This window comes from Eriocheir sinensis, chromosome 20, assembly GCF_024679095.1.
Source record: "Eriocheir sinensis breed Jianghai 21 chromosome 20, ASM2467909v1, whole genome shotgun sequence".
NCBI lineage: Eukaryota > Metazoa > Arthropoda > Malacostraca > Decapoda > Varunidae > Eriocheir > Eriocheir sinensis.
In genome coordinates this window covers 20,527,639-20,553,018 of record NC_066528.1, presented here as the reverse complement: position 1 = coordinate 20,553,018, position 25,380 = coordinate 20,527,639, and the positions used below count along the sequence as shown (strand labels likewise).

General features: G+C 46.0%; 3 protein-coding genes and 2 long non-coding RNA genes across 22 annotated transcripts in view; 1 reads left to right on the top strand and 4 right to left on the bottom strand.

Moving 5' to 3' along the window:
* Window positions 1-3,025, bottom strand: part of LOC127001357 (uncharacterized) — a 70,664-nt gene extending 67,639 nt beyond the window's left edge. For 16 of the 17 annotated variants that reach the window (XR_007755151.1, XR_007755152.1, XR_007755155.1 and 13 more), the window contains exon 1: window positions 2,711-3,025. The gene's annotated coding sequence lies outside the window, so the exon portion shown is untranslated. The remainder of the gene's footprint in view (window positions 1-2,710) is intronic. The other variant, XM_050865850.1, reaches the window with a different exon arrangement.
* A 2,079-nt stretch (window positions 3,026-5,104) lies between these two features.
* LOC127001356 (uncharacterized) lies at window positions 5,105-7,734 on the bottom strand. The gene is made up of 2 exons (XR_007755149.1): window positions 6,999-7,734; window positions 5,105-6,828 (listed from the first exon to the last, which is right to left on the bottom strand). It is a non-coding gene; the product is annotated as an uncharacterized LOC127001356 (long non-coding RNA).
* A 7-nt stretch (window positions 7,735-7,741) lies between these two features.
* Window positions 7,742-14,045, bottom strand: LOC127001354 (cysteine and histidine-rich domain-containing protein morgana-like). 2 transcript variants are annotated; one of them, XR_007755147.1, is made up of 8 exons: window positions 13,734-14,045; window positions 13,136-13,242; window positions 12,622-12,819; window positions 12,109-12,222; window positions 11,157-11,327; window positions 10,345-10,530; window positions 9,141-9,540; window positions 7,742-8,967 (listed from the first exon to the last, which is right to left on the bottom strand). XR_007755147.1 is itself a non-coding variant. In XM_050865847.1 (7 exons), the coding sequence occupies exons 1-7, from the start codon at window positions 13,798-13,800 to the stop codon at window positions 9,340-9,342; spliced, it is 1,044 nt and encodes a 347-aa protein (XP_050721804.1). In that variant the 5' UTR covers window positions 13,801-14,045; the 3' UTR covers window positions 9,022-9,339. The 2 variants fall into 2 exon arrangements, 1 of the variants encoding a protein (XP_050721804.1); XM_050865847.1 differs by lacking the exon at window positions 7,742-8,967 and having other exon boundaries at window positions 9,022-9,540.
* On the top strand, window positions 8,841-9,290 carry LOC127001355 (uncharacterized). The gene is made up of 2 exons (XR_007755148.1): window positions 8,841-8,986; window positions 9,048-9,290. It is a non-coding gene; the product is annotated as an uncharacterized LOC127001355 (long non-coding RNA).
* A 557-nt stretch (window positions 14,046-14,602) lies between the features above and the next one.
* On the bottom strand, window positions 14,603-22,225 carry LOC127001353 (uncharacterized). Its single transcript, XM_050865846.1, has 2 exons — window positions 19,970-22,225; window positions 14,603-17,230 (listed from the first exon to the last, which is right to left on the bottom strand). The coding sequence occupies exons 1-2, from the start codon at window positions 22,199-22,201 to the stop codon at window positions 14,741-14,743; spliced, it is 4,722 nt and encodes a 1,573-aa protein (XP_050721803.1). The 5' UTR covers window positions 22,202-22,225; the 3' UTR covers window positions 14,603-14,740.
* Between the last annotated feature and the right edge of the window lie 3,155 nt (window positions 22,226-25,380).

Below are 25,380 nucleotides of genomic sequence, written 5' to 3'. Positions count from 1 at the left end.
TGGGAAGGGATGCGATGGGATGGGAAGGGAAGGAAAGGGATGGGATGGGATGGGATGGGAAGGGATGGGACGGGAAGGGATGGGATGCGATGGGATGGGATGGGAAGGGAAGGGAAGGGATGGGATGGGAAGGGACGAGAAGGGAAGGGACTGGAAAAGGAAGAGGAGAAACAGAACTATAAGAGAATGAGAGGAAAGAGAAATATAACGTATAGAAGACGAGAGAAAGAAGAGAAGGATATATTTAGGAAACAAGGAACATAGAAGAAGAGGAAAGAGGAGGAGAAGAGAGTAACAAAAAGAAGAGGAGGAAAGAAAGGAAAAAGAAGAGGAGGAACAAAAAGAAGAGGAGGAAAGAAGATAAAAGAAGAGGAACAAAAAGAAGAGGAAAGAAAGGAAAAAAAGAAAAAAAATATAGTAAAAATTGGACAAATATAGGAATAACGTAGCCAGAGAGAGAGAGAGAGAGAGAGAGAGAGAGAGAGAGAGAGAGAGAGAGAGAACAAAGATTGACAGAGACACGTGTAAGACAAGTTCTGTGTGGAGAGAAACTTTACCTCTGATAGCGAGAGAGAGAGAGAGAGAGAGAGAGAGAGAGAGAGAGAGGTTACGTTAGTGTTGAAGGAAATGTCTCTCTCTCTCTCTCTCTCTTTGTCTATCTATCGGTCTGTCTCTGTCTGTCTTTATTTTAGTGTTAGAGGTCGTAGGTTTTAAAGAAGAGAGATGTTAAGTGTCTCTCTCTCTCTCTCTCTCTCTCTCTCTCTCCCTTCATTTATTCATTCCTCGTTTCCTGTCTTCTTTTCCTCCTTGCTTTCTTCCCTTTCTACTTTTTCTTCTCTCTTCCTTCCTTCCTTCCTTCTTTCCTTCCCTCCCTTCTTTCCTTCCTTTCTTCCTCCATTCCTCCTTCTTTCCTTCCCGCTTCCCTTTCATCCTTTCCTTCCTTCCTTCCTTTCACGGTTACTAAAGACCTGAGAGAGAGAGAGAGAGAGAGAGAGAGCGTTGAGCGACAAAAAGACAAAAAAGGCCCCTTGGGTAGCTGGCGGCTTTTGTGCGAAGGTAAACACTTGTGAATCCCAGAGTGACGCGCGCTTGCCTCCCCTCGCCTTGCCTTACCTTCCCTTGCCTTGTCCTGCCTTGCTTTCCCTCCCCTTCCCTTCCCTTCCCTTGCCTTGCCTTGCCCTGCCCTGCCTTGCTTTCCCTCCCCTTCCCTTACCTTGCCTTGCCTTGCCTTGCCTTGCCTTCCCTTCCTTTCCCTTCCCTTGCCTTCCCTTCCCTTGCCTCGCCTTGCCTTGTCCTGCCTTGCTTTCCCTCCCCTTCCCTTCCTTTCCCTTGCCTTGCCTTGCCTTGCCTTCCCTTCCTTTCCCTTGCCTTCCCTCCCCTTCCCTTCCCTTGCCTCCCCTTCCCTTGCCTTGCCTTGCCTTGCCTCCCCTTCCCTTTCCTTTTCCCCACTTCCCTTCCCTTGCCTTGACTTGCCTTCCCTTCCATCCCCTTCCCTTGCCTTACCTCCCCGACACACACACACACACACACACACACACACACACACACAATTCAAGCCAAATCAAGTCACATTAAGCTAGTATGAAAAGCAATGATCTTAAGTGTAGGAGAGAGAGAGAGAGAGAGAGAGAGAGAGAGAGAGAGAGAGAGAGGAAGAGGTTGTCAGTCGCTGGACAGTTCGACAATAAGGACATAACGACACTAAGAGAGGAGGAGGAGGAGGAGGAAGAGGAGGAGGAGGAGGAGGATAAGGACATAACAACACTAAGAGGAAGAGGAAGAAGAGGAGGAGGAGGAGGAGGAGGACATAACAGCACTAAGAGGAGGAGGAGGAGGAGGAGGAGGAGAGATGCTTGTTACTCGTCCGAAAGTTTGCATTTTAAAGCCTAACTCAACTAAGACAATGATTCATGTATTGCGTATCTCAGTGCACTGTTACCAACCCCACTTCGCCTCCCTACCCTCTCTTCCTCCATTCTTCCTCTCCCCTCCTTCCCTCCTTCTCTTCTTCCATTTGCTTCTGTCCGTCTATCTCTTTAACTACTTCCTCTTCTATTACCACTTATCTTCTATTTCTCTGCTTCTCTCTTTCTTCCTTACCCTGTCTCCTCTCTCTTCCTTTCTTTCTTTCTATCTACTCCTTCATCTTATATTTCTTTCCTTTCATTCACACGCTTCCTTTTCTATTCCCTCTTATTCCCTATTCCTCTTTTCTTCTCCAGTTATCATTTATCTCCTCTTCTCATTCTCTCCATTCTTTCTCCTCTCTCTCTCATTCATTGCAATCTTTCATCTCCTTCTAACTCAACTACGTGTATTAAAATCGTATTGACAAGATTAAAACACACACAAAAAAAACAGCGAATATTAAACACCTTGAAGGAATATCTAACTACCACGTGTGTGTGTGTGTGTGTGTGTGTGTGTGTGTGTGTGTGTCTGAAAGGCTGAACAGAACTGTGGCGAGAATATCAAATGTACTGACACGCGTAGCTGTCGAGAGAGAGAGAGAGAGAGAGAGAGAGAGAGAGAGAGAGAGAGAGAGAGTTAACTGACCAACTATATATAAACTCCAATAACATGCAAAAAACACATTTCCCATCACTAACTCCAAACCAAAACGCTTTAAACCACTAAAAACTCCAATATACTACAATCACTAACACCAAACTACCATTTAACACACTCAATCACACATCAACAAACTTACCTTTTGCTACGTGTCAGGTGCCAAGTCACTCAGCCGGGCACACAGCGGGCAGGGACGTGAGTGAGGCGAGGGGCACTTCTTCTTCTTCTTGGGTGTTTTATGGGGCTAGTTATGCTATTGTGCTACGTCGCGGGTGTGAGGTCAGATAGCCGGGTGGGGTTAGTGCGTGAGACGAGGCACTTACGCTTCGTCGCGGGTGTGAAGTCAGCGCGCCGGGCGAAGAGCGGGGAGGCAAGAAGGACGTGTGAGTCGAGGCGAGGCACACACCGCTCCTCCCGTCACCACGACCCGCTGTAGACTGTTGCTCGCGCTCGGAGGCTGCTGTTTGACGGTCTCTCTCGCTCCTCGCTCTCTCTCCCGTTCTCTTCTCCTCTCTAGACATATACCGTACATATATACACATATAGATATACATATACTTCTTTCTTTCTCTTTCTTTATCTCTCTCATTCGTGTTAGTATCTCTCTCATTTTTGCACACATTTTCTCTCTCTCTCTCTTTCTTTCTCTTCTTCGTTGACACATACGCACACTTATCTCTGTCTCTCTCTCTCTCTCTCTCTGTATTAGTATAAGTATTAGTATTAGTGATAACTCGTATTAGTTCTCTCTCTCTCTCTCTCTCTCTCTCTCTCTCTCTCTCTCTCTCTCTCTCTCTCTGTATTAGTATAAGTATTTGTATTAATGATAACTCGTATTAGTAATCTCTCTCTCTCTCTCTCTCTCTCTCTCTCTCTCTCTCTCTCTCTCATCCATTTATTACCATCTCATCTTCCTTTTCTCAGTATTCTTCTTACCCTCCTCCTCTTCCTCTTCCTCCTCTCCCTTCTCTTCTTCCTCTTCTAAGAACTGCAATGTCTATCTCCTCCTCCTCCTCCTCCTTCATTTTCTTTCTTCTTCTTCTCCATCTCCTTTCTTCCTCCTCCTTTCTATCTCTTTATTCTCTTCCTCTTCTTCCTTCTCCCTTTCTTCCTCCTCCATTGCCTCTTCTCTCTCCTTCTCCTTCTATCTTTTCAAATTTTCTTCCTCCTCCTCCTCCATTTCTTCCTTCTCCTTTTCTCCTGTTTATTCATATTTTCCTCCTCCTCTTTCGTCTTCTTTTTGTTTTTTCTTTTTTTATATCTTCTTCCTTTTATCCTGTTCCATCTTCCTCTTCTTTATCATGTCATTTTTATTCATATTTGCTTTCTCCTCCTTCCCTTCTTTCTTCTCTACCCTTACTGCCTCTCTCTTTCAGCCTTTCTTTCTCCTCTCCTTCTTTATCTTTCCTTCATTCTTACTTTCCTCATTTCTTTTCTTTCCTCTAAATTTTCTTCATCAGTAACAGCGGTGAGGAGGAGTGGCCAGATCAAGGTGGTTTGGACGTAAGGAGAAGAGAAGAACACATCCTGAGACCTGAAACGTGCACTGAACTTTGAGGTCGAGGGCAGCAGACCACCAGGAGGGCCAAGGAAGAGTGGAGAAAGGTGGAGGAGGAAGATGATGAGGCTGAACACCACGGAAGAAATGGCTATGGACCGGCAATAGTGGAGAGGCTTATATCCCGTCCAACCCAACCATATGGAATAAATGTACGTTAAATGATGATGATGATGATGAATGAGTAACAATGTTATTTTTTTCCGGGCAATGAAGGTTACATCAGCCTCCTCAATTCCTTCGATTCCTTTCTATAATTCTTCTTTTTCAATTTTTTTGTTTTTCTATTCTGGCACCTCACTTTCCTACTTCCGTTTTGTGTTCTTTGCCTTGTTCCTCTTCCTCTTCTTCCTCTTACTGTCTCTCTCCTTCAGCTGTTCTTTCTTACTTTCCTTCCTTTCTTGTCTAACACTTTTTCTTTCTCTTACTTTCCTCTAAATTTCGATCTTCTTTCCTTAATTGTTCCTCTCGCTCCTCTCCTTCCTTCCTTTCTCCTTCCTCTTAATGTCTCTCTCCTTCAGCTGTTCTTTCTTTCTTTCCTTCCTTTTTTCTCTAATACTTTTTCTTTCTCTTACTTTCCTCTAAATTTCGATCTTCTTTCCTTGTTCCTCTCCTTCCTTCCTTTCTCCTTCCTCTTAATGTCTCTCTCTTTCAGCTGTTCTTTCTTTCTTTCCTTCCTTTTTTCTCTAATACTTTCTTTTCTTTCTCTTACTTTCCTCTAAATTTCGATCTTCTTTCCTTGTTCCTCTCGCTCCTCTCCTTCCTCTTAATGTCTCTCTCCTTCAGCTGTTCTTTCTTTCCTCGCTCCTCTCCTTCCTCTTACTGTCTCTCTCTTTCTTTCCTTCCTCTCTTCTCTAATATTTTCTTCCCTCATTTCTTTTCTTTCCTCCAAAATTCCTCTTCACCAGTCTTACAGTCACTAATACGACAGTCACTTTCCACCACACAAGGATAACAAACATCAAGACCAAGTAGTTTTGTTCTTTCAGTTTTATATATAGAATCATTTTTTTGTTTTTTGTTCCGTCAATGTCGTTCCCGTTCATCCGTTCACAGACAGACGGACAGACAGACAGACAGACGGACATTCTAAAACCGGAGACGAGCGAGTGAATGGCAGTCGAGAGGCAACGCACACACGCGCACACACACTCAGACAGACACGCACACACACGGACACGCGTACACAAGCTTTTTTAATCTTTTTAATTTGTGCGAGTGGAAAACTTACACGACGACGATTTGTGTGTGTGTGTGTGTGTGTGTGTGTGTGTGTGTGTGTGTGTGTGTGTGTGTGTGTGTGTGAGGGAGATTAAGTAGTTTGTCAGTAAGTCTGTTTGGGGTCCGCTGTCGTTTGTTTGTTTGTTCGTATGTCCGTTCCAGCGAGTGAAGAAAGAAAGAAAGAAAAAAGAATTAGATAGAGAAAAAATTCATCTTTAAGTTCTCATTGATTTTTTTTATTATTATTCTTTACTTTGGAGAAGGAGGAGGAGGAGGAGGAGGAGGAAGAGGAGGAGGAGGAGGAAACACACAGAGATAAACAGAGAAGACAAGAAAAAAAAAAGAAAAAAAAAAAAGAATGAGGAAAAACAAAGAAAGAGAGGAAGTAGGAAGAGGAGGAGGAGGAGGAGGAAGAGAAGGAAGAAGAAGAGAAAGAAGAAGAAAAAGAGGAAGAAAATAAAGAAAAAAGACTGACAACTTCCTTCCATCTCAACTCACTGAAACAAACACACACACACACACACACACACACACACACACACACACACACACGAACAAACCTCGTCAAATCAACAACACAGAAAAATCCCTTAAAATAAGTTACCCTCTTCATCCCTGACTTAAAAAGAAAACGGGGTGTTGGTCATTAGCACTTAACATTGCACTGCTGTCTATGTCATCTAAGAACAAGCCTTCACTTCCTAGCCCTGCGTGTGTCTGAGATCACTTAACAAATAATAATAATAATAATAATAATAATAATAATAATAATAGTTTCATATATCCTTCTGTTCTGGTCTGAGTTTTCAATAACACACTAATAATTCTTGTGTTCTAATCTGTTAAGTCTCTAATCACCTAACCAACACTCAATTATAACAGGAAATAATGCTTCAATAATTTACCCTATTAATCCCTCTATCTGGTCCAAAATAGGCTTTCCATAACACACAATAATAATCCCGCGTCTAAAGGCTCCGTCCAAATGAGTAAGTCTTTCTCGGCTCACCCTGTTGGTCGTCAGGGCTGGGCGGTGGGTTTGTGGTGAAGGCGCTGTGTCCAGTCTTGCACCCATTCTTGTAGTTGACGAAATCTACTTCCAGTCCATGTTTAAGTTTCCGTAATATTGTCACATGATTCCCTAAAGCTGCTCATCTGTGTAGCCAGTCTTTGCACCATGTCTTCTGCCTTTTCTCTTTCCTCTTTGTGCACACTACTATTATGAAACACAGCGCTATCCTCTTCTTGTGTGTCCCGCGATCCATGTTGCAATACTGATCAAGGCTAATCCGTGTGAAAGGGCTCTTAATGTTCAGTAATAAGGTTTCATGATAGTAATGGTTAGTAATGATAATGGTTTGATAATTTACCCTTTTCCCCCTTCTCTCTGATCTAACTCAAGCCTTCAATAACATACAATAAAATAATTCTGTGTCCATCAATTCTCAAGAGATTGCAAAATGGCTTCAATAAATCACCTTCTTCACAAATGTCCTGGTCTACAAAAGCCTTCAATAACACAGTAAGGGTTTGATAACTTACCCTTTTCATCCCTCTCTCTGATCTAACTCAAACCTTCAATAACATACAATAAAATAGTTGTGTCCATTAATTTTCAAGAGATTGCAAAATGGCTTCAATAAATCACCTTCTTCACAAATGTCCTGGTCTACAAAAGCCTTCAATAACACAGTAAGGGTTTGATAACTTACCCTTTTCATCCCACTCTCTGATCTAACTCAAGCCTTCAATAATTCATACAGTATAATAATTCTGTATCCAATTCTTCCATTAATTCTCAAGAGATCGCAAAACAGCCTCAGTCCATCACCTTCTTCACAAATGTCCTGGTCAACAAAAGCCTTCAATAACACAATACAATAACTTAATGTCCCAGATTTGCATTGTTAACCCGGTAGCAGCCAGCGGGGATCAGGTTTCTTAATAATAATAAGAAAAACGAGAAAAATCATCACTTACGCAAACCATTTCATAATATATATCAAAGCATTTGTAATCAGTTTATGCATCATCTATTTTGGGGGTTTATATCATGGCACAAATTTGGCCCGTCGCTGCTACCGGGTTAAGAGACACCAGAAATGTTTTGAATTAATCCCCCTTCTCTCCCTCAAGAACACAGTGTTGGCCTGGCAGCAACACTTGAACACACTGTACTGCTGGCTGTTCCTGGGTCTATGAAAGTCTTAAACAACCATGTAATACTAATCCCATGTTTTAATCTTCCAGAACTAAGAATACAGTGTCAGTGTTATCCTCGTCACCTCTCTGCCTGGTGTATAAAAGCCTTGAAATAACACAGTATACAATTATTCCATCTCCTATTCTTTCAGTAATAGTCAAGATATTGTTAAAGCAGTTTGAATCGTCTCTGCCTGGTGTATAAAAGCCTTGAAATAACACAGTATACAATTATTCCATCTCCTATTCTTTCAGTAATAGTCAAGATATTGTTAAAGCAGTTTGAATCGGTCACCCTTTTAACCCCTGACTCTTGCAATATGTCTTCAGTGTTACCCTCGTCATTTTGAAATAACATAGTATACAATTATTCCATCTATTCTTTCATTAATTATCAAGATATCGCTAAAACAGTTTAAATCAGTTACCCTTTTAACCCCTGACTTAAGAAAACGGTGTTGGCATTGCAGCGGCATTTGTGAACATTGCAGTGCTGGCTGGTCTTGGTCTATAAAAAGCTTTCAATAACATACAATAATTCCATCTCCAGTTCTTCCATAAATTGAGTCTCAGGAGATCTCAAAGTGGTTTATTTAAGTCACCCTCTTTGTCATCTTTCTCCCTCTCAGAAAGTGCAAATAGGCTTCAACAACTTAACCTTTTAATCCCTGCTCTAGTCTATAAAAGCCTTCAATAACATACAGTAATTCCATCTCCAGTTCTTCCATAAATTGAGTCTCGGGAGATCTCAAAATGGTTTAAGTAAGTTACAATCTTCTCATCTTTTTCCCTCTAAGAAAGTGCAAAAAGGCTTCAGTAACTTAACCTTTTAATCCCTGCTCTAGTCTATAAAAGCCTTCAGTAACATATAATAATAATAATAATAATAATTCCGTGTCGTAATCTTCCATTAACCCGGTAGCAGCCAGCGGGGATCATGTTTCTTAATGGTCCCTCTAAGCGAGAAAAATGAGAAGAAATCATCACTCACACAAACCATTTCATAATATATATCAAAGCATTTGTGATCAATTTATGTATCATCTATTTTTGGGGTTTATATCATGGCACAAATTTGGCCCGTCGCTGCTACTGGGTTAATTCTCAAGAGATCTCAAAATGTGTTCGATATATTTCCGTTTTCATCTTTTTGCCTCTCAGAAAGTGTAAAAAGGCTTCCATAAGTTACCCTCTAAATCCCAATTCCATTCTATAAAAGCCTTCAAATACCATAGTACCATAACTCTGTATTCTATCCTTCCCTTGTGTCTCAGAGATCTCACAATGGGTTCAATAAGTTACTCTCTTTGTCTCTTTGCTAGGTTATAAAAGCCTTCAATAAGATACAATACCAGTACAGTGTTCTATCCTTCCCTTGTGTCTCAGAGATCTCACAATGGGTTCAATAAGTTACTCTCTTTGTCTCTTTGCTAGGTTATAAAAGCCTTCAATAAGATACAATACCAATAAGTTACCCTCTCCATCTCTTTGCTAGGTTATAAAAGCCTTCAATAAGATACAATACCAATACAGTGTTCTATCCTTCCCTTGTGTCTCAGAGATCTCACAATGGGTTCAGAAAGTTAACCTCTCCATCTCTTTGCCTGGTTTATAAAAGCCTTCAATAAGATACAGTAATACCAATACAGTGTTCTATCCTTCCCTTGTGTCTCAGAGGTCTCACAATGGGTTCAGTAAGTTACCCTCTCCATCTCTTTGCCTGGTATATAAAAGCCTTCAATAAGATACAGTAATACCAATACAGTGTTCTATCCTTCCCTTGTATCTCAGAGGTCGCTCAGGTCCACAGCATCCACCCTCTCCTTGATCTCCTCATACTCCGCCTTCTCGTCGTCTGTCTTGTTCTCGGAGGTTGGCGCGGCCTTCTCGGCGATGAGCGTCCGCCAGCTGCATGGTTCGGCCTTCTTCAGCTTGATCTCCACCTTGGTCGCTGCCAGGTTGACGCTGCTCTGTTCCACGTCAATGATCTGGGGGGTGAAGGGAGGGGGGGGTGTCAGTAAGGTGGTTAAGGGGGCATTAGAAAGAGTTTTAAAGGGGTGAAGGGGGCTAGTAAGGGTTCAGGAAGGTGGTTAAGGGGGCATCAGTAAGAGTTTTAAATAGGGTGATGAATCAGGGTAGAATAGCCACTTGATATTACCTCAGTTTAATCTTTCAACCCGGTAGCAGTGATGGGCCAAATTTGAGGCTTTACCGTGTAGCAGCGACGGGCCAAATTTGAGGCTTTACCGTGTAGCAGCGACGGGCCAAATTTGTGGCTTTACCGTGTAGCAGCGACGGGCCAAATTTGTGCCTTTACCGTGTAGCAGCGACGGGCCAAATTTGTGCCTTTACCGTGTAGCAGTGATGGGCCAAATTTGTGGCTTTTACTGTGTACCAGCGACAGGCCAAATTTTTGCCATGATATAAACTCCCCAAAATAGACGATACATAAACTGATCACAAATCGTTTATATATATTATGAAATGGTTTGCGCGAGTGATGATTTTTTCTCATTTTTCTCGCTTAGAGGGAAGAGCCTTTAAGAAACATGATCCCCGCAGCTACCGGGTTAAGTAAGACTGGATTTTACCTTCCATAAGACCCTGAATCTCATAAATAAATAAATAAATAAAAAGGAAAAGAAAACAAGAATTAGCATAAACTCACCCCTCTCATATCTTCATACAAGTAAAACAAAACAAAACAAAAAAACAAAAACAATAACGACCAGGCAATCAATTAATCAATAAAAAGGAAAATGAAGAATGAAAAAAACCCTGCCCTAACTCACCCCTCTCAGCTCCCCATCCAGAGTGAACAGGTTGGCGTCTCCGAACACAATATTAGCGTTGAGCCTGATGGGGTTGGCCTCGACGTATGTGGTCTTGGGGTCGCTCAGCTTGGCGTAGATGGCGACACACACGTGGCTGCCGGTCTGGTGCCAGTCGTAACGGCACGTGGCGACCTTCTTAGAGTCCTGGAACATAGATGAGAACTAGTAATGTGACTGTTTTGTGTGTGTGTGTGTGTGGGGATGAGGGGACACAGACAACCATGAATGATGATTTTCCTGGGGACGAAGGGAAGGGAAGGGAGAGGAAAGAAAGGGAAGGGAAGGGAGAGGAAAGGAGTTGAGGGGATGGGAAGGGAAAGGCAGGGAAGGGAAGGGAAATTGAATGTTTGGGAAAGGAAGGGAAGGAATGGAAAGGCAGGTGAAGGAAGGGAAGGGAAGGAAAAGGAAAGGAGTTGAGGGGATGGAAAGGGAAAGGAAGGGAAGGGAAATTGAATGTTCAGGAAAGGAAGGGGAAGGAAGGGAAGGAAAAGGAAAGGAGTTGGAGGGATGGGAAGGGAAAGGTAGGATATTGAATGGTAGGGAAAGAAAGGGAAGGAATGGAAAGGAAGGGGAAGAAAGGGAAGGGAAGGAAAAGGAAAGGAGATGAAGGGATGGGAAGGGAATGGATGGGAAAGGAAGGGAAGGGAATTTGCATGGTAGGAAGGGAAGGGAAAGAAAATAAAGGAATGGAAAGGAAAAGGGACAGGATGGGAAGCACTTTCACACACACACACACACACACACACACACACACACACTCACACACTCACCAACTTAACCCAGCAGTGGTGCCCCGTGGAGCAGCCCGCCTGGTCCAAGAACTCCGAGAAGTCTGTGGTCTTCTTCTGACAGCAGGTCCAGTACTTGAGGCCCTCGTGGAAGATTGGGAAGCCGGGGTGGTGCTCGCAAAGGTCCAGGTTGCTGTGCTCACCATCATATGTCTGTGAAGGGGGGAGACGGGGTAGATTAAGGTAAGGTAAGGTAAGGTATTCTTGTAGGTAGGTCTTCCCAATCTTACAACCTTCCCTTCCTGCTAAAATGGCCCACAAATTATCTATGTACTCTTATTAACCTGGTACCAGCGATCGGCCAAATCTGTGGCTTTACCGTGTACCAGCGACGGGCCACATTTTTGCCAAGATATAAACCCCCGAAAATAGATGATGCATAAACTGATCACAAATGCGTTGATAAATATTATGAAATGGTTTGCGTGAGTGATGATTTTTTTCTCATTATTCTCGCTTAGAGGGACCTTTAAGAAACATGATCCTTTAATTTGAATAATTTAATTAATAGTACTGGACTCCCTATTTGACTAGGCAAAAGAGAAGGTTACTTGGGTTTCTTTTGGGTTGGTAAATTTTCCGGCAGAAGAGAAAAAAATATCAAACTATCACCAAACAACAAAACATTCCATAAATCCCAGCACTTCTAAGAGGGAAACTTCAACTAGGCGAACTGAGGCATTGGGACATTTAACCTGGTAGCAGCGGGGATCATGTTTCTCAAAGGCCCCTCTAAGCGAGAAAAATGAGAAAAAATCACCCCTCACACAAACCATTTCATATATATCAAAGCATTTGTGATCAACTTATGTATATCATCTATTTTGGGGGGTTAAAATCATGGCACAAATTTGGCCCGTCGCTGCTACACGGTAAAGCCACAAATTTGGCCCATCGCTGCTACCAGGTTAAGAACACGAGCTTATATACTCACAGCCTTGCAGCCGTTGTTCTTGCAGGATTCCCCGATCTTAATACCAGTCTCCGACACCTCCCCTTCATCAGTGTTGTTGTCGGTCTTCTCCTCCGCGGCCTTCTTCTCCAATGCCTGTGGGAAGGGAGAGAGGCTGAGTGATGGGGTATGCAGCTCCAAGTTCTTTAAGGGAGGGAGCTTGCTGGTGGTCATGATTCTAGCATGTGATCAGACCATGGTGATACATACAAGCACTCGCATTTAAAGATAAGTCTGATCTATCACACAGAAAGACGAGACCCTTTAAGTTTAGGTCATTCCTTGTATATATATAACATAACTAGGTAACACACACACACACACACACACACACACACACACACACACACACACACACACACACACACAAACCTGATTAAGTGAAAAAGGTCGGAGAAGAAAAGAGCCTAAAGTTGACCAATCAAGACACAGAAACATGACCCCACAAATATACTAGCTAATTTCTTAAACACACACACACACACACACACACACCTGCTTAAGGGAGGGGGCGATGGTGATGGGCAGTCTCTTGGTGGGTGCGCTGTACTCTGGCCTGGGCAGCCCCTGGGACAGCCGGGAGCCGTGGGTGGGCGCCTGCACGCTGATCACTTCGTCCCTGGTGCTGGGGTCCACCTTGGGCTTCTTGGGCTCAGGGGGCTTCTCAGGGTTGTGTCGGCCCTTCGTACAGCCCTGCCGGGGAGAGGAAGGTCATGAGTTTTGTTGCTTCTTGCTATTTTTAGGAAGAACTTTGAGGGGAAAAAAATAATAGTAAATGAGAAAAAATAATACCGTAGTAAATGAGAAAATACCATACTGACAAGGCTACCCAGGCAAAGATTGGGCAACTCTGGTAAATGGATTAGGTTAGGTTGACAAGGAAAGGCAGGTCAGTTTTTTTGGGGGGGAGAAAGTATGTGTTATAGGGAGAGTTTGTATATCTCTGGGGAGGATGAGTGTCCTTCAAGGGAGGGTTTGTGTAAGTTCCAGCATGGTTGGCCTATCGTACCTTTGTGTTGAGGAATGTGGTGAAGTCCGTGCTCTTCTTGTTGCAGCAGGACCAGCCCTTGTAGGCGTCGTGGAAGATGGGCGCGCCGGGGTGGTACTCGCAGGCGTCTGGGGAGAGGAAAGGGACGATAAAGAGGAGCTGTGGATGTCCGCCGCCCACACCACATGCCAAAGACGTTTTAACTAACACAACTTGAATCACCTTACATAAACTACCTAGTGGGGGAGGCTTAGCCCCCTTGACCCTCAAAATTGGGAGGCTTTGCCCTGTTCAACCCCCTTAATTTTGCCCCCCTTGACCCTCTAAACAAGGGGCTTTGCCTTGTTCAACCCCCTTAATTTTGCCCCCCTTGACCCTCTTAATGTGGGGGCTTTGCCTTTAACCCCCTAAACGGGGGGCTTTGCCCCTTTCACCCTCTTAACAGTGGGACTTTGCCCCCCTCGACCTACCTGCCGGGAGGGCTTCCCCCCCTCAACCGCCCCACTATTTTCCGGAAGTCACTCGTCGCTGCACTGCCGTCACTCAGGAACCGAAAAACTATCCACATTGTATTAACCTCGCCACCCTCTCCCCCCCCTCCCCCCTCGCCGTGGCTCACCGTCGTTGTTGTCCTCGAGCACAAACTTTTGGCCGCAGCCTTTATTGTAGCACTGCACGGAGGCCATGCTGCACACTGTGTGCTGCCCTCCTCTCCTCGCGGGGCGCTGGCTGGCTCTGCTCCCTCGCCTGGCACTGCCTCGGGGTGTTATCTGTCTCCTGAGTCAAGCACCGGCGTCAGGGAGGTCAGGAAACGCGTAAGAATGGGGAGAATGTAAGGCAGGGTGGGAGCAGGGCCGCCGCCGTCTCGGTCTGGCCTGGAAAACATTGGCGACGAGCAGACGTTTTGTGCCTCGGCCACGGGCCCGGCCTCTGCGGCCTACTGGGAAGGATTACGGCGCCTTTTGGGGCCTAATATAGATTGCTTGGCGGTTTTTAAGTGCTCTGTGGGCATATTTAGGGGTTTGTGTCACTCCGCTGCTTATATAAATGGAGTCTAAGTTAGAGCCAAGATTATCGACTCTAGAATATTCTCGAGTTTCGTTCTTTTCTATAACACCGCTGCCAAACACCAACACAAATATATATATACACACCCGTGACCAAAGGCAGGCAACGAAAGACTGTAACTAGGATCATTTATACACCTAAGAATTAAGTTGAAAGGTTAAAAATGGTGTCCGTGGTTCAGTGGTATAATTATATAAGCACCTCCCGCAGACTTTATGATCACGTGTCCAATTATTTTTGCCTGTAGCGTTGTTTCTTTTATATCCTATCTTTTCATCTCTCTCTCTCTCTCTCTCTCTCTCTCTCTCTCTCTCTCTCTCTCTCTCTCTCTCTCTCTCTCTCATCGTCTTCCTCCTCCTCCTCCTCCTCCTCTTTGGCGTTCATATTGATTGATTGATTGATGAAGACGCGTGACAGATTTAACATTTTATTCATCTATTCAACATTTTTAAGATATAACATTAACATCTATATGTACAAAAGACGACCAACTAAGAGCTAAACGCAACTATACCATACCTCGAAAGCTTACACACACAAACACACACACACACACATTCAGCTACTTCGAGGAGGAGGACGAGGAGGAGGAGGAGGAGGAGGAGGAGAAGACAAGTGGAGTACCCTATTCGGAAGGCTATGCACGGACGCTTCCACACGAACCACATACTCTTTCTCCGCTTCCTCGTGCTCAACATTGCCGTGCGTGAATCCTTCCTCCTCCTCCTCCTTCAAGTTCTCAGGTTCGGAATGCGTCGGTGATTCCTTTCGAGTTTGGTCTCCACTTATGTTGCTGTCCTCAATGCCCTCCAGGCTGTGATATCTCCCTGCGGATTCACGTTTGACGGAGGAGGAGGAGGAGGAGGAGTAAGGGTACAGGAAGGGCGAGGGTGGGGAATGGTACACGGAGGAAGGGGAAAGAGGACTGTGGATTGAAAGCGGTCGCCAGGGAAGAAGTTCAGGCGCATCCAGTGGTTCCAAGAGATGGGACTCCGTGGGCTCTGCAGATAAGGTTTCGGGGACATGGGATAAAGGTTCAACGCCCGTGCTGGAGTCTATTATGAAGGATCCGTGTCTCAGAAAGGGATCGAAGGAGACTGGAGCGGAGGAAAGGGCTTTGTCGGGCTGAACGGAGTGGTTGTAGGGCTCGTCAGCGTCTTCGTGGTTGGAGTGTTGCCGGGCGTGGCGATGCGAAGCCGGAGATGGAGCGCGGAAGAGAGTCCCATGGGAAGGGTAGGCGCCGGGGGCCACTCTGATGTCTATGGAGTACTTATGTGGCTCTGAGTGCTCGGAAGGAGAGGACGAAGTAGAAGGTGACTGGGCTAACACGTGAGGTCTCTTGGGTGTGTGTGGGGCAGGCTTCGATGGGGAAAACGGCTTCTCGGGAGGGCTATCGTGGGTCTTAGTGGTCTGCGGCGTGTCTGAGGGTATATTGGAAGGAGATTCATGGTCTGGCGTGCTTGTGGTCTCATCGTGGTTAAGGCTGTGGGACTCGAAGGTCTCTTTAGCAGATGGCGGAGTAACGAACATCCGCGGGGACTCCTTCACGCCTCTAGCTAGCAGTGGTCCCAGAAACGAGTCTTCAAGAACATCAGTAGACTTCGGTGAGCTGTAACCTTTGAGTCTGGCGTCCGCGAACTCCGGCGGCGTGGTCACGAGGACTTGCCCTTTGTCCCTTTCGCTGTGAGGATGAGAAGTGTAAAGGGATTCTGATTCTGACTCGGTTTCAGGGTAGATCGGCTTCGGTTTCAGGGTTGGGAAGGATCTTTTACCCTCGACCGTGGTTGTGGTGGTGCTGGCGGCGAGGCGGCGTGGTCTCTCCGTCACCCCAATCGTGAACACATTATGAGGCTCTGGATTCGGCTCTGAGGTGATGATCGTGGTGGTGGATATAACAGAAGGACGTTTGGATTCCTTCTTTGAGTATCCGTGGTGATGGTGTTCGGCGGACGATGCCACAGAGACGCTGAAGGGAGGTCGGTCCAAGTAAGGTTCGTGAGAGGCGTGGAAGACATGAGGGTGAGGCTTGGGTCTCGGTTTGAGGGTCGTGGTGATGACGGTGGGGTGGAACGGCTTAGGATACGGCGTTGTGGATGAGAAATGGATGGGAGAAGGATGATGATGATGATGATGATGGGAGAACTTAGGTGGCGAATGAGAGACGTGGTGGCCGTGGGGCGAAGAAGTCGAGTGAAGGGAGTGGATGACAGACGGATGAGAAGGGGAGAAATCAGAGTGGAATTTTGACGGAGCAGGAGACGAAGGGACGACATGAGAATGCGAGTCGAGAGGAGAGAACGATAAACCCCCCTTAACCGTAGGCAGGAAAGGGGTCAAACTAGGCTTTCTGGAGGTCACGAGAGGGGGGTGAGAGGTGAAAACTGGACGCGGGGTGAGTTGAGGGGTTGGATAGTGAGGGAGAAGACTAACCTTGGACGCTGTTAGTGAATAAGGATACGGGCGTGGCTGGGACTTCGTGACGATGAGTGGACGAGGTGATATGACCGGCCCTAACGTAGTAGTGAGATAAGGCTTGTGGTGATTGTGATAAGGTGAAGAAAACGGGCTCACATACGTCGCTGGTGAGGTTAGCAAAGGAGGAATAGCCGTTGTAAGCCCAGGAGCATAACCAGGCTTTAGAACAGGCAGGAGAGGGGCTGGAGTCACATAATTGGGCTTGAAGGGAACACCAAGCGAGGAATAGGGTGTCTGATCCCCATACTTGATAACATAAGCGGATTTAGGCTTGAAAAGGACCGCATGTGGCATTACGAACTTGTCCTTGTGGTAAAGAGGATTCAGGGCTCTGTAGAAAGGCTTGGATACCCCTGGGGGCCTCACAAAGGGTTTCGCCTCCCCTGTGTAGACCATCTGCGGGAAATAGCCGTGTTCGTTGGCGATGTAGGTGACGGTTTGAAGCCGTCCGTCGGGGAGCAGGATGAAGTAGCGTCCGTGCGTGTTTTTCCCGTGCCGCGTCTCCGTGTGCCCGTGCAGCCCGCCGTGCAGAGGGTCTCGAACCACGTACTCGAAGGCGTAGTGAGGAACAGCCTGTGGGGGAGGAGGAGGAGGAGGAGGAGGCGTTAGAGTACGTGAAAGAGGAAGAGGAGGAAGAGGAGAAGGAGGAGGAGGAGGGGGGGGGGGGGAAGAGGGGGAAGGGGAGTTATTTGTATGAGGTGTGTTACGAGAGGAAGAAAAGGAGGAGGAGGAAGAGGAGAAGGAGAAGGAGGAACGGGCGTTAGTATACAAAGATGATGATGATGATGATGATGAGGAGGAGGAGGAGGAGGAGGAGGAACGTTATATAATGTATGTATGAAGTGCTCTAAGAAATTTAAGTCACATCCCATGAAAAACAAAAACAAAACAAAAGAAGCTCGCAGCTCTACCATGTGCACGCTCGTTATGGGGGAAAAGTCATGAATTTCTGGTTAAATAAAAGTTACATATAATAAAAACTCGCAGCTCTACCACGCTCGTTATGAGGGAAAAGTTATGCATTTCTGGTTAAATAAAAGTTACATATGATAAACACTCGCAGCTCTACCACGCTCGTTATGGGGGAAAAGTCATGAATTTCTGGTTAAATAAAAGTTACATTTGATAGAAACTCGCAGCTCTACCACGCTCGTTATGGGGGAAAAGTCATGAATTTCTGGTTAAATAAAAGTTACATATAATAAAAACTCGCAGCTCTACCACGCTCGTTATGGGGGAAAAGTCATGAATTTCTGGTTAAATAAAAGTTACATATAATAAAAACTCGCAGCTCTACCACGCTCGTTAGGGGGAAAAGTCATGAATTTCTGGTTAAATAAAAGTTACATTTGATAAAACTCGCAGCCCTACCACGCTCGTTATGGGGAAAAGTCATGAATTTCTGGTTAAATAAAAGTTACATTTGATAAAACTCGCAGCCCTACCACGCTCGTTAGGGGGAAAAGTCATGAATTTCTGGTTAAATAAAAGTTACATTTGATAAAAACTCGCAGCTCTACCACGCTCGTTATGGGGGAAAAGTCATGAATTTCTGGTTAAATAAAAGTTACATTTGATAAAAACTCGCAGCCCTACCACGCTCGTTATGGGGGAAAAGTCATGAATTTCTGGTTAAATAAAAGTTACATTTGATAAAAACTCGCAGCTCTACCACGCTCGTTATGGGGGAAAAGTCATGAATTTCTGGTTAAATAAAAGTTACATATGATAGAAACTCGCAGCGCATCACTCTCGTCACCTGGCCGTTCGTGTGCGTGACAGCCGTGCATACTTTCACCGGCGTGGCGTGACTGGCGGCTGAATGACGTTATGGAAGCGGGAGCGGGGCGACGAGAGTGATGTGGATGCTGTAACACGATTAATTCGAATCCAAATGAAAGAGGCACTCGATCGGCGGTGACTGAACTTTGCCAGCTCGGGGCGGCGGGCGGGACACAAACCCGGCCTCTGGACGCCGTGCCCGCACGCTGACCGGCTCCGCACTTATTATTTTTTTGCGTTCTTTAAACCCACACAACGAAGGGGAAGAGAACTGACGTAGTAATGGTGGTAATGGCCCGCCGCACGTGCTGGAAATAATAATGCGTTTGTCACTTTTTTTTTTGTTAATGAATTACGCATGAGCAGGGCTTGGGTGTGTGGGTGAGGGTGTGGAGGGGGGTGATAAAAATTGGGTGTTAGGTGGTGTGATAATAAAATACCTCTCTCTCTCTCTCTCTCTCTCTCTCTCTCTCTCTCTCTCTCTCTCTCTCTCTCTCTCTCTCTCGGCATAATGGAGAAACGAAAGGGAGGGAGAGAGAAAGAGGGAAGGGAAGGAAAGAGGAGAAAAGGGAAGGAAGAAAAGGAACGGAGAGAGAGAGAGAGAGAGAGAGAGAGAGAGAGAGAGAGAGAGAGAGAGAGAGAGAGAGAGAGGAAAAGGAAAGGGAAGGGAAAGGGAGGAAGGGAGCAACTGAACCAGATATGAAAAATAGGGAGTCATTGTAGATATAATTATAGATGCCGTGGAAATGTACCGTAGTGTTGTGACGTAATACCATAGAGAGAGAGAGAGAGAGAGAGAGAGAGAGAGAGAGAGAGAACACTAAAAAACAAACCGCACTAACCTCTAAAGTCTAAGGGATGTTCAGAGTCGTATTGGTGAGAGAGAGAGAGAGAGAGAGAGAGAGAGAGAGAGAGAGAGAGAGAGAGAGAGAGAGAGAGAGAGAGAGAGAGAGAGAGAGAGAGAGAGAGAGAGAGAGAGAGAGAGAGAGAGAACACTAAAAAACAAACCGCACTAACCTCTAAAGTCTAAGGGATGTTCAGAGTCGTATTGGTGAGAGAGAGAGAGAGAGAGAGAGAGAGAGAGAGAGAGAGAGAGAGAGAGAGAGAGAGAGAGAGAGAGAGAGAGAGAGAACACTAAAACCGCACTAACCTCTAAAGTCTAAGGGATGTTCAGAGTCGTATTGGTGAGAGAGAGAGAGAGAGAGAGAGAGAGAGAGAGAGAGAGAGAGAGAGAACACTAAAAAACAAACCGCACTAACCTCTAAAGTCTAAGGGATGTTCAGAGTCGTATTGGTGAGAGAGAGAGAGAGAGAGAGAGAGAGAGAGAGAGAGAGAGAGAGAGAGAGACACTAAAAAACAAACCGCACTAACCTCTAAGGGATGTTCAGAGTCGTATTGGAAAGAGAGAGAGAGAGAGAGAGAGAGAGAGAGAGAGAGAGAGAGAGAGAGAGAGAGAGAGAGAGAGAGAGAGAGAGAGAGAGAGAGAATAAACTATCAATCAGTCAATCACTAAAACCAAATCGCACCAACCTCTAAGGGATGTCCGGAGCCGTATTGGTAGACTCCATCACCAACCAGGACCGGGCGAGGAAGGTGAGCCAAGTAACCCGCCCCGAAACCCGACGCAGAGGATTCCAACACCTCTTCAGACCCTTCAGGAGTGCCCGATTCCTTAACACTGGGTTGAAAGTCGGGTTGAAGCGCATGATCCTCCTCGTGGTGTTTCAAGCGTCGATTCTCCGCTATGGGACTGGATCCTGTTAGTTCATCCCATATTTGACTTCCTGATGTCTTTCCAGCGTTCAATCCTGCTTCCAATGACTCGTATGTGGTATGGAACTCCTTATCCGGGGTATCTGAGAGCCCTTCCGGTGGCTTGCCCTTAAGATCGAACCCTGTGCCATTGTTTCCTGAAGGGGGATAAGGCACCAAGGGGAAACTGTAGAGAAAGGTCGATGGCGTGGGTTCAGATTCCAAGAGGTAGTGGCCATCGGACCTAGACGAAGATTGGTCCATGTCCCGGCTGTCACTTCCCTCCGAGGTTAAGATGGTCCTTCCTGTAGCCACGGGGAGGAGTTTGTACCGTCCTGAGGCTCCGTTGGACTCATTTTCAGCAGCTGCGTTGATGTCTGCGATTAGCCGTGCGAAATAGTTCAGGACTTCGGGGTTTGGCTTTGTGCGTTGACCGTCTGGAAGGTTATCATTGGGAAAGGTCGCATTGGGGTCTTTCAGGGTGATATGGAGGAGGGTTGTGTCGTTTTCCGGGATATTTGATTCCTTATTCGTGTTTTTGTGCTGTGTTGAGAAAGGGAACAGTTCGGAAAGGACTCGATCTTCTTCGTAATTTGCAAGGGAGGCTGTAGGGTTGGCATCGCTTTCCGGGGTATTGGATTCCTTGTTCGCGTTTTTGTGCAGTGTCGAGAAAGGGAACAGTCTGGAAAGCACTTGATCTCCTTCTTCGTAATTTGCAAAGGAGGCTGTTTGGTGATTTCTAGTAGGGTTGGTATCGCTTTCCGGGGTATTGGATTCCTTATTCGTGTATTGGTTCATTGTCGAGAAAGGGATCAGTTTGGAAAGCGCTCGATCTTCTTCATAACCACCAAGAGAGGCTATTGCTGTGTGATTCCTTGTTATTGAGTCATTGGTATTTGACGTATTTGATCTTCTGTTTGTGTTCTTGTTCAGTGCGGAGGAAGGGAACAGTTTAAAAAGCATATCTTCTTCGTAATGTCCAAGGGAGGCAACTGTTTCGTGATTCCTCGCAAGGTTAACATCGCTATCTGACGTTTTCGAGTCCGTATCAGTGTTATTTTTCCGTCTGGTGGAAGGGAACAGTTTGGCAAGCATCTCTTTTTCGTAATGTCCAAGGGAGGCTGCTGTGTGACTCCCCGTAAGGCTGACATCGCTAACTGACTTCGATGATACCTCTCTCGTGTTCTGGTTCGGTGTGGGTGAAGGGAACAGCTCGGAAATCGCCTCTTCCTCTAGTTTACTGAATAATCTGCTCAGTTCCTCCTTTCCCTCCTCCTTCTCGTCCCTGTCTGACTTCGGTAACCTCTCATTCGTGTTCTTGTTTGCTCTGGAAGTCGGGAACAGCTCGGAAAGTCTCGCTTCTTCAATTGTTTTACTAAAGAGTCTGTCGCTTCCCTCCTCCTCGTTCTTGTTCCTTCGTCTCTTCGCCTCAATTGAAAGTCTTGGAAGGTCACTGGATGAAGAGAAGAGGTTGGAAAGTCTCTCTTCTTGGTTTGACCCACTAAAGAATCTGTCCCCTCCCTTCTCTGCCTCCTCCTTCTCCTTCCTCTCTCTCTTCGCCTCAATTGAAGGTCTTGGAAGGTCACTGGATGAAGAGAAGAGGTTGGAACGTCTCTCTTCTTGGTTTGGCCCACTAAAGAATCTGTTCCCTTCCTTCTCTTTCTCCTCCTCCTCCTTCTCGCCCTTCTTCCTCTCTCCCTTCGGCCCTGTTGGAAGTCTTGGAAGGTTGCTGGGTGACGGGAACAGGCTGGATATCGCTTCGTCTTCCCTTGGTCCACTAAATAATCTGTCCTCCTCCTCCTCCTCGTCCTTCTTCCTCTCCCTCCCCGCCTCAGCTGTAAGTCTCGTGCGGGCGTCGTCTTGAGAGGGGCGGTAAGACAGGTTCTCCCGCACCACAAGAATCGGTAAGGTGTAGTTGAGGTGTTCCCTGGTCTCGTGGGCGGCTGAGGTGACCATGGGCGTGGGCGTTCTGGCAGCCGTGGGCGTGCGTGTAGTTATGACCAGCACCATCACCGCCACCCAGAGTTGAGGATTCTGTGGGAGGATTTACATAGATTTATACAGATATTCAGGCCACACAGACGGTTTTCATATAGTTAACTTAAGCAATGATTGGGCAATGTTTTTTTTTTCATTCATATAAAGATGGTGGGCTAGTTGTGATTCTTGTCAGTCTTATGTCAGTCTCTCTCTCTCTCTCTCTCTCTCTCACACACACACACACACGCCACTTCGGTAGCTCAGTGGTTAAAGAAGAAGAAAAGAAAAAGAAAAATAAGATAAATAAAGATAGAAAGATAAAGATCGAGAGAAACACACACACACACACCACTTCGGTAGCTCAGTGGTTAAAGCTCTGCTGCACTGCTAGACTTCTCGGCCAGGCAGGTAGAGGTTCGAACCCCACTGCTCAGGCCGTGATATTTCCCCTAACACACCCCAACACACACACACACACACACACGGGGAACACTCGTCACCAGACTTCAAAATTGGTATACTCGTGTCGGAGCGGCCCACCTCTCTCCCCGCCATGGTCCAGAGCGAGCCTGCCTCACGCGGCCACGGCGAAGCGGTATATACGTCACACACACACACACACACACACACACACACACCTCTAGTCACGCCGCGCTCACCGTCACGCCGAATGATGGGAGAGAGAGAGAGAGAGAGAGAGAGAGAGAGAGAGAGAGAGAGAGAGAGAGAGAGAGAGAAAAAAAAGATAAGCCCCAAAAAAACGAGAGAGAGAGAGAGAGAGAGAGAGAGAGAGAGAGAGAGAGAGAGAGAGAGAGAGAGAGAGAGAGAGAGAGAGAGAGAGAGAGAGGACAAAAAAGAAAAAAAAAGAAATAAGCCAAAAAAAAAAAGCCAAAAGAAAAAAAAAAGCCAAAAAAAAAGGGGAGAGAGAGAGAGAGAGAGAGAGAGAGAGAGAGAGAGAGAGAGAGAGAGAGAGAGAGAGAGAGAGAGAGAGAGAGAGAGAATTAGCCATCCCATTCAAAGTTTCACGAGTAAAGAGTCTGTTCTCACAACTTAAACCAAACAGTATAGACGAATCACTGAATATATTAAGAATTTCCCACGACGATGTGAAAGGGAGATTATAGACGAGAATACTAGGGTGGGAAGGGGAGGAAGGGAGAGAAACAAGGAAAGAGAGGGAGGAACGAAAGGAAGGAGAGGGAGAGAGAGGAGGAGGAACGAAAATGAGGAAGAGACAGGGAAAGAACGAGAGATGAGGGAGAGAAAGAATGACAGGGCGGAGGGAAGTGAAGAACGAAAAGAAGGGAGGAAGGGAGGGAAGAAGGGAGGAAAGGGAGGAAAGAAGGGAGGAAGGGGAGGGAAGGAAGAGGGGACAGATAGAGAGAAAGAGAATGGAAGGGAGGAAAAGAGCGATGGGTTGGGAAGGGAAGGGAGTGGAGGGAAGAAGGGAGGGAAGGAAGAGGGGACAGATTGAGGGAGAGAATGGAAGGGAGGGAAAAAGCGATGGGTTGGGAAGGGAAGGAGGGAGGAATGGGAAAGAGGGAGAGAAGGAAAGGGAAAGAGAAGGGAGGAAAGGGAGGGAAGAAGGGAGAAAAAGGAGGGAAGGAAGAGGGGACAGATAGAGGGAGAGAATGGAAGGAAGGGAAAAAGCGATGGGTTGGGAAGGGAAGTAGGGAGGAAAGGGAGGGAAGGTAGAGGGGACAGATAGAGAGAGGGAGAGAATGGAAGGGAGGAAAAGAGCGATGGGTTGGGACGGGAAGGGAGGAAGGGAGGGAGGGAGAGAAGAGTGGCGTGCTATCATGTAATTTCTGGGCTAAAAGCGAAAGTTAAAATGTTCCATGAGAGAGAGAGAGAGAGAGAGAGAGAGAGAGAGAGAGAGAGAGAGAGAGAGAGAGAGAGAGAGAGAGAGATTTATTAGGCAAAAACATAAAATTACAACTTTTAAATCAATATAAAAAACGGCTATAAAAAAAACGGATTAATAGCAGTAGCAACAATAGTAGTAGTAATAGTAATAGTAGTAGTAGTAGTAGTAGTAGTATAACAAACATCATTATCTACTTGCCAATGGTGTATTTCCAATCTTCTTTCTTCTTAGGGAGGGAGCGAGCGAGCTTCATGAAGGGAGAGGACTCTATTGATGCTTCCAACACTCCATACTGTGTCCTTTTGTGGGTGTCTTTCAAGTTCTCAAAGGTGTGTGTGTGTGTGTGTGTGTGTGTGTGTGTGTGTGTGTGTGTGCCCTAAGATGTCCATTGCAAAGGTCTTTTTATCAATCAATCTGTCTTCAATCCAGTGTCAATAAGGTCCATTTTTCAATTTATCAGTCAATCTGCATTCTAGTTTAAAGTTATTTTTTTCAACTCATCATCAGTCCAATATATCCAATGTCCAATATAGTGTCACCTCTTGCAGACTCCTATGTTCTTCTGTTAACCCCTTGATAGCGGATTTTCTACAGTCAGACCTCACCAAGCTACAGGAATGGAACAAAAAGTGGCTGCTACAATTCAGTGAAGAAAAATATAAAGTCCTGCACATTGGGAGGGGATATCCAGCACACCAATACCACATGGGAAACACTCCACTATCCACCACAGAGGCAGAGAAAGACCTGGGAGTGTATGTTACCAGGCTACCAGTGAAGGGATATCCAGCACACCAATACCACATGGGAAACACTCCTAAATCCTCCACAGAGGCAGAGAAAGACCGGGGAGTGTATGGTACCAGGATACAAGTGAAGGGAAATCCAGCACAAACACTCCACTATCCACCACAGAGGCAGAGAAAGACCTGGGAGTGTATGTTACCAGGCTACCAGTGAAGGGATATCCAGCACACCAATACCACATGGGAAACACTCCACTATCCACCACAGAGGCAGAGAAAGACCTGGGAGTATATGTTACCAGGCTACCAGTGAAGGGATATCCAGCACACCAATACCACATGGGAAACACTCCACTATCCACCACAGAGGCAGAGAAAGACCTGGGAGTGTATGTTACCAGGCTACCAGTGAAGGGATATCCAGCACACCAATACCACATGGGAAACACTCCACTATCCACCACAGAGGCAGAGAAAGACCTGGGAGTGTATGTTACCAGGCTACCAGTGAAGGGATATCCAGCACACCAATACCACATGGGAAACACTCCACTATCCACCACAGAGGCAGAGAAAGACCTGGGAGTGTATGTTAC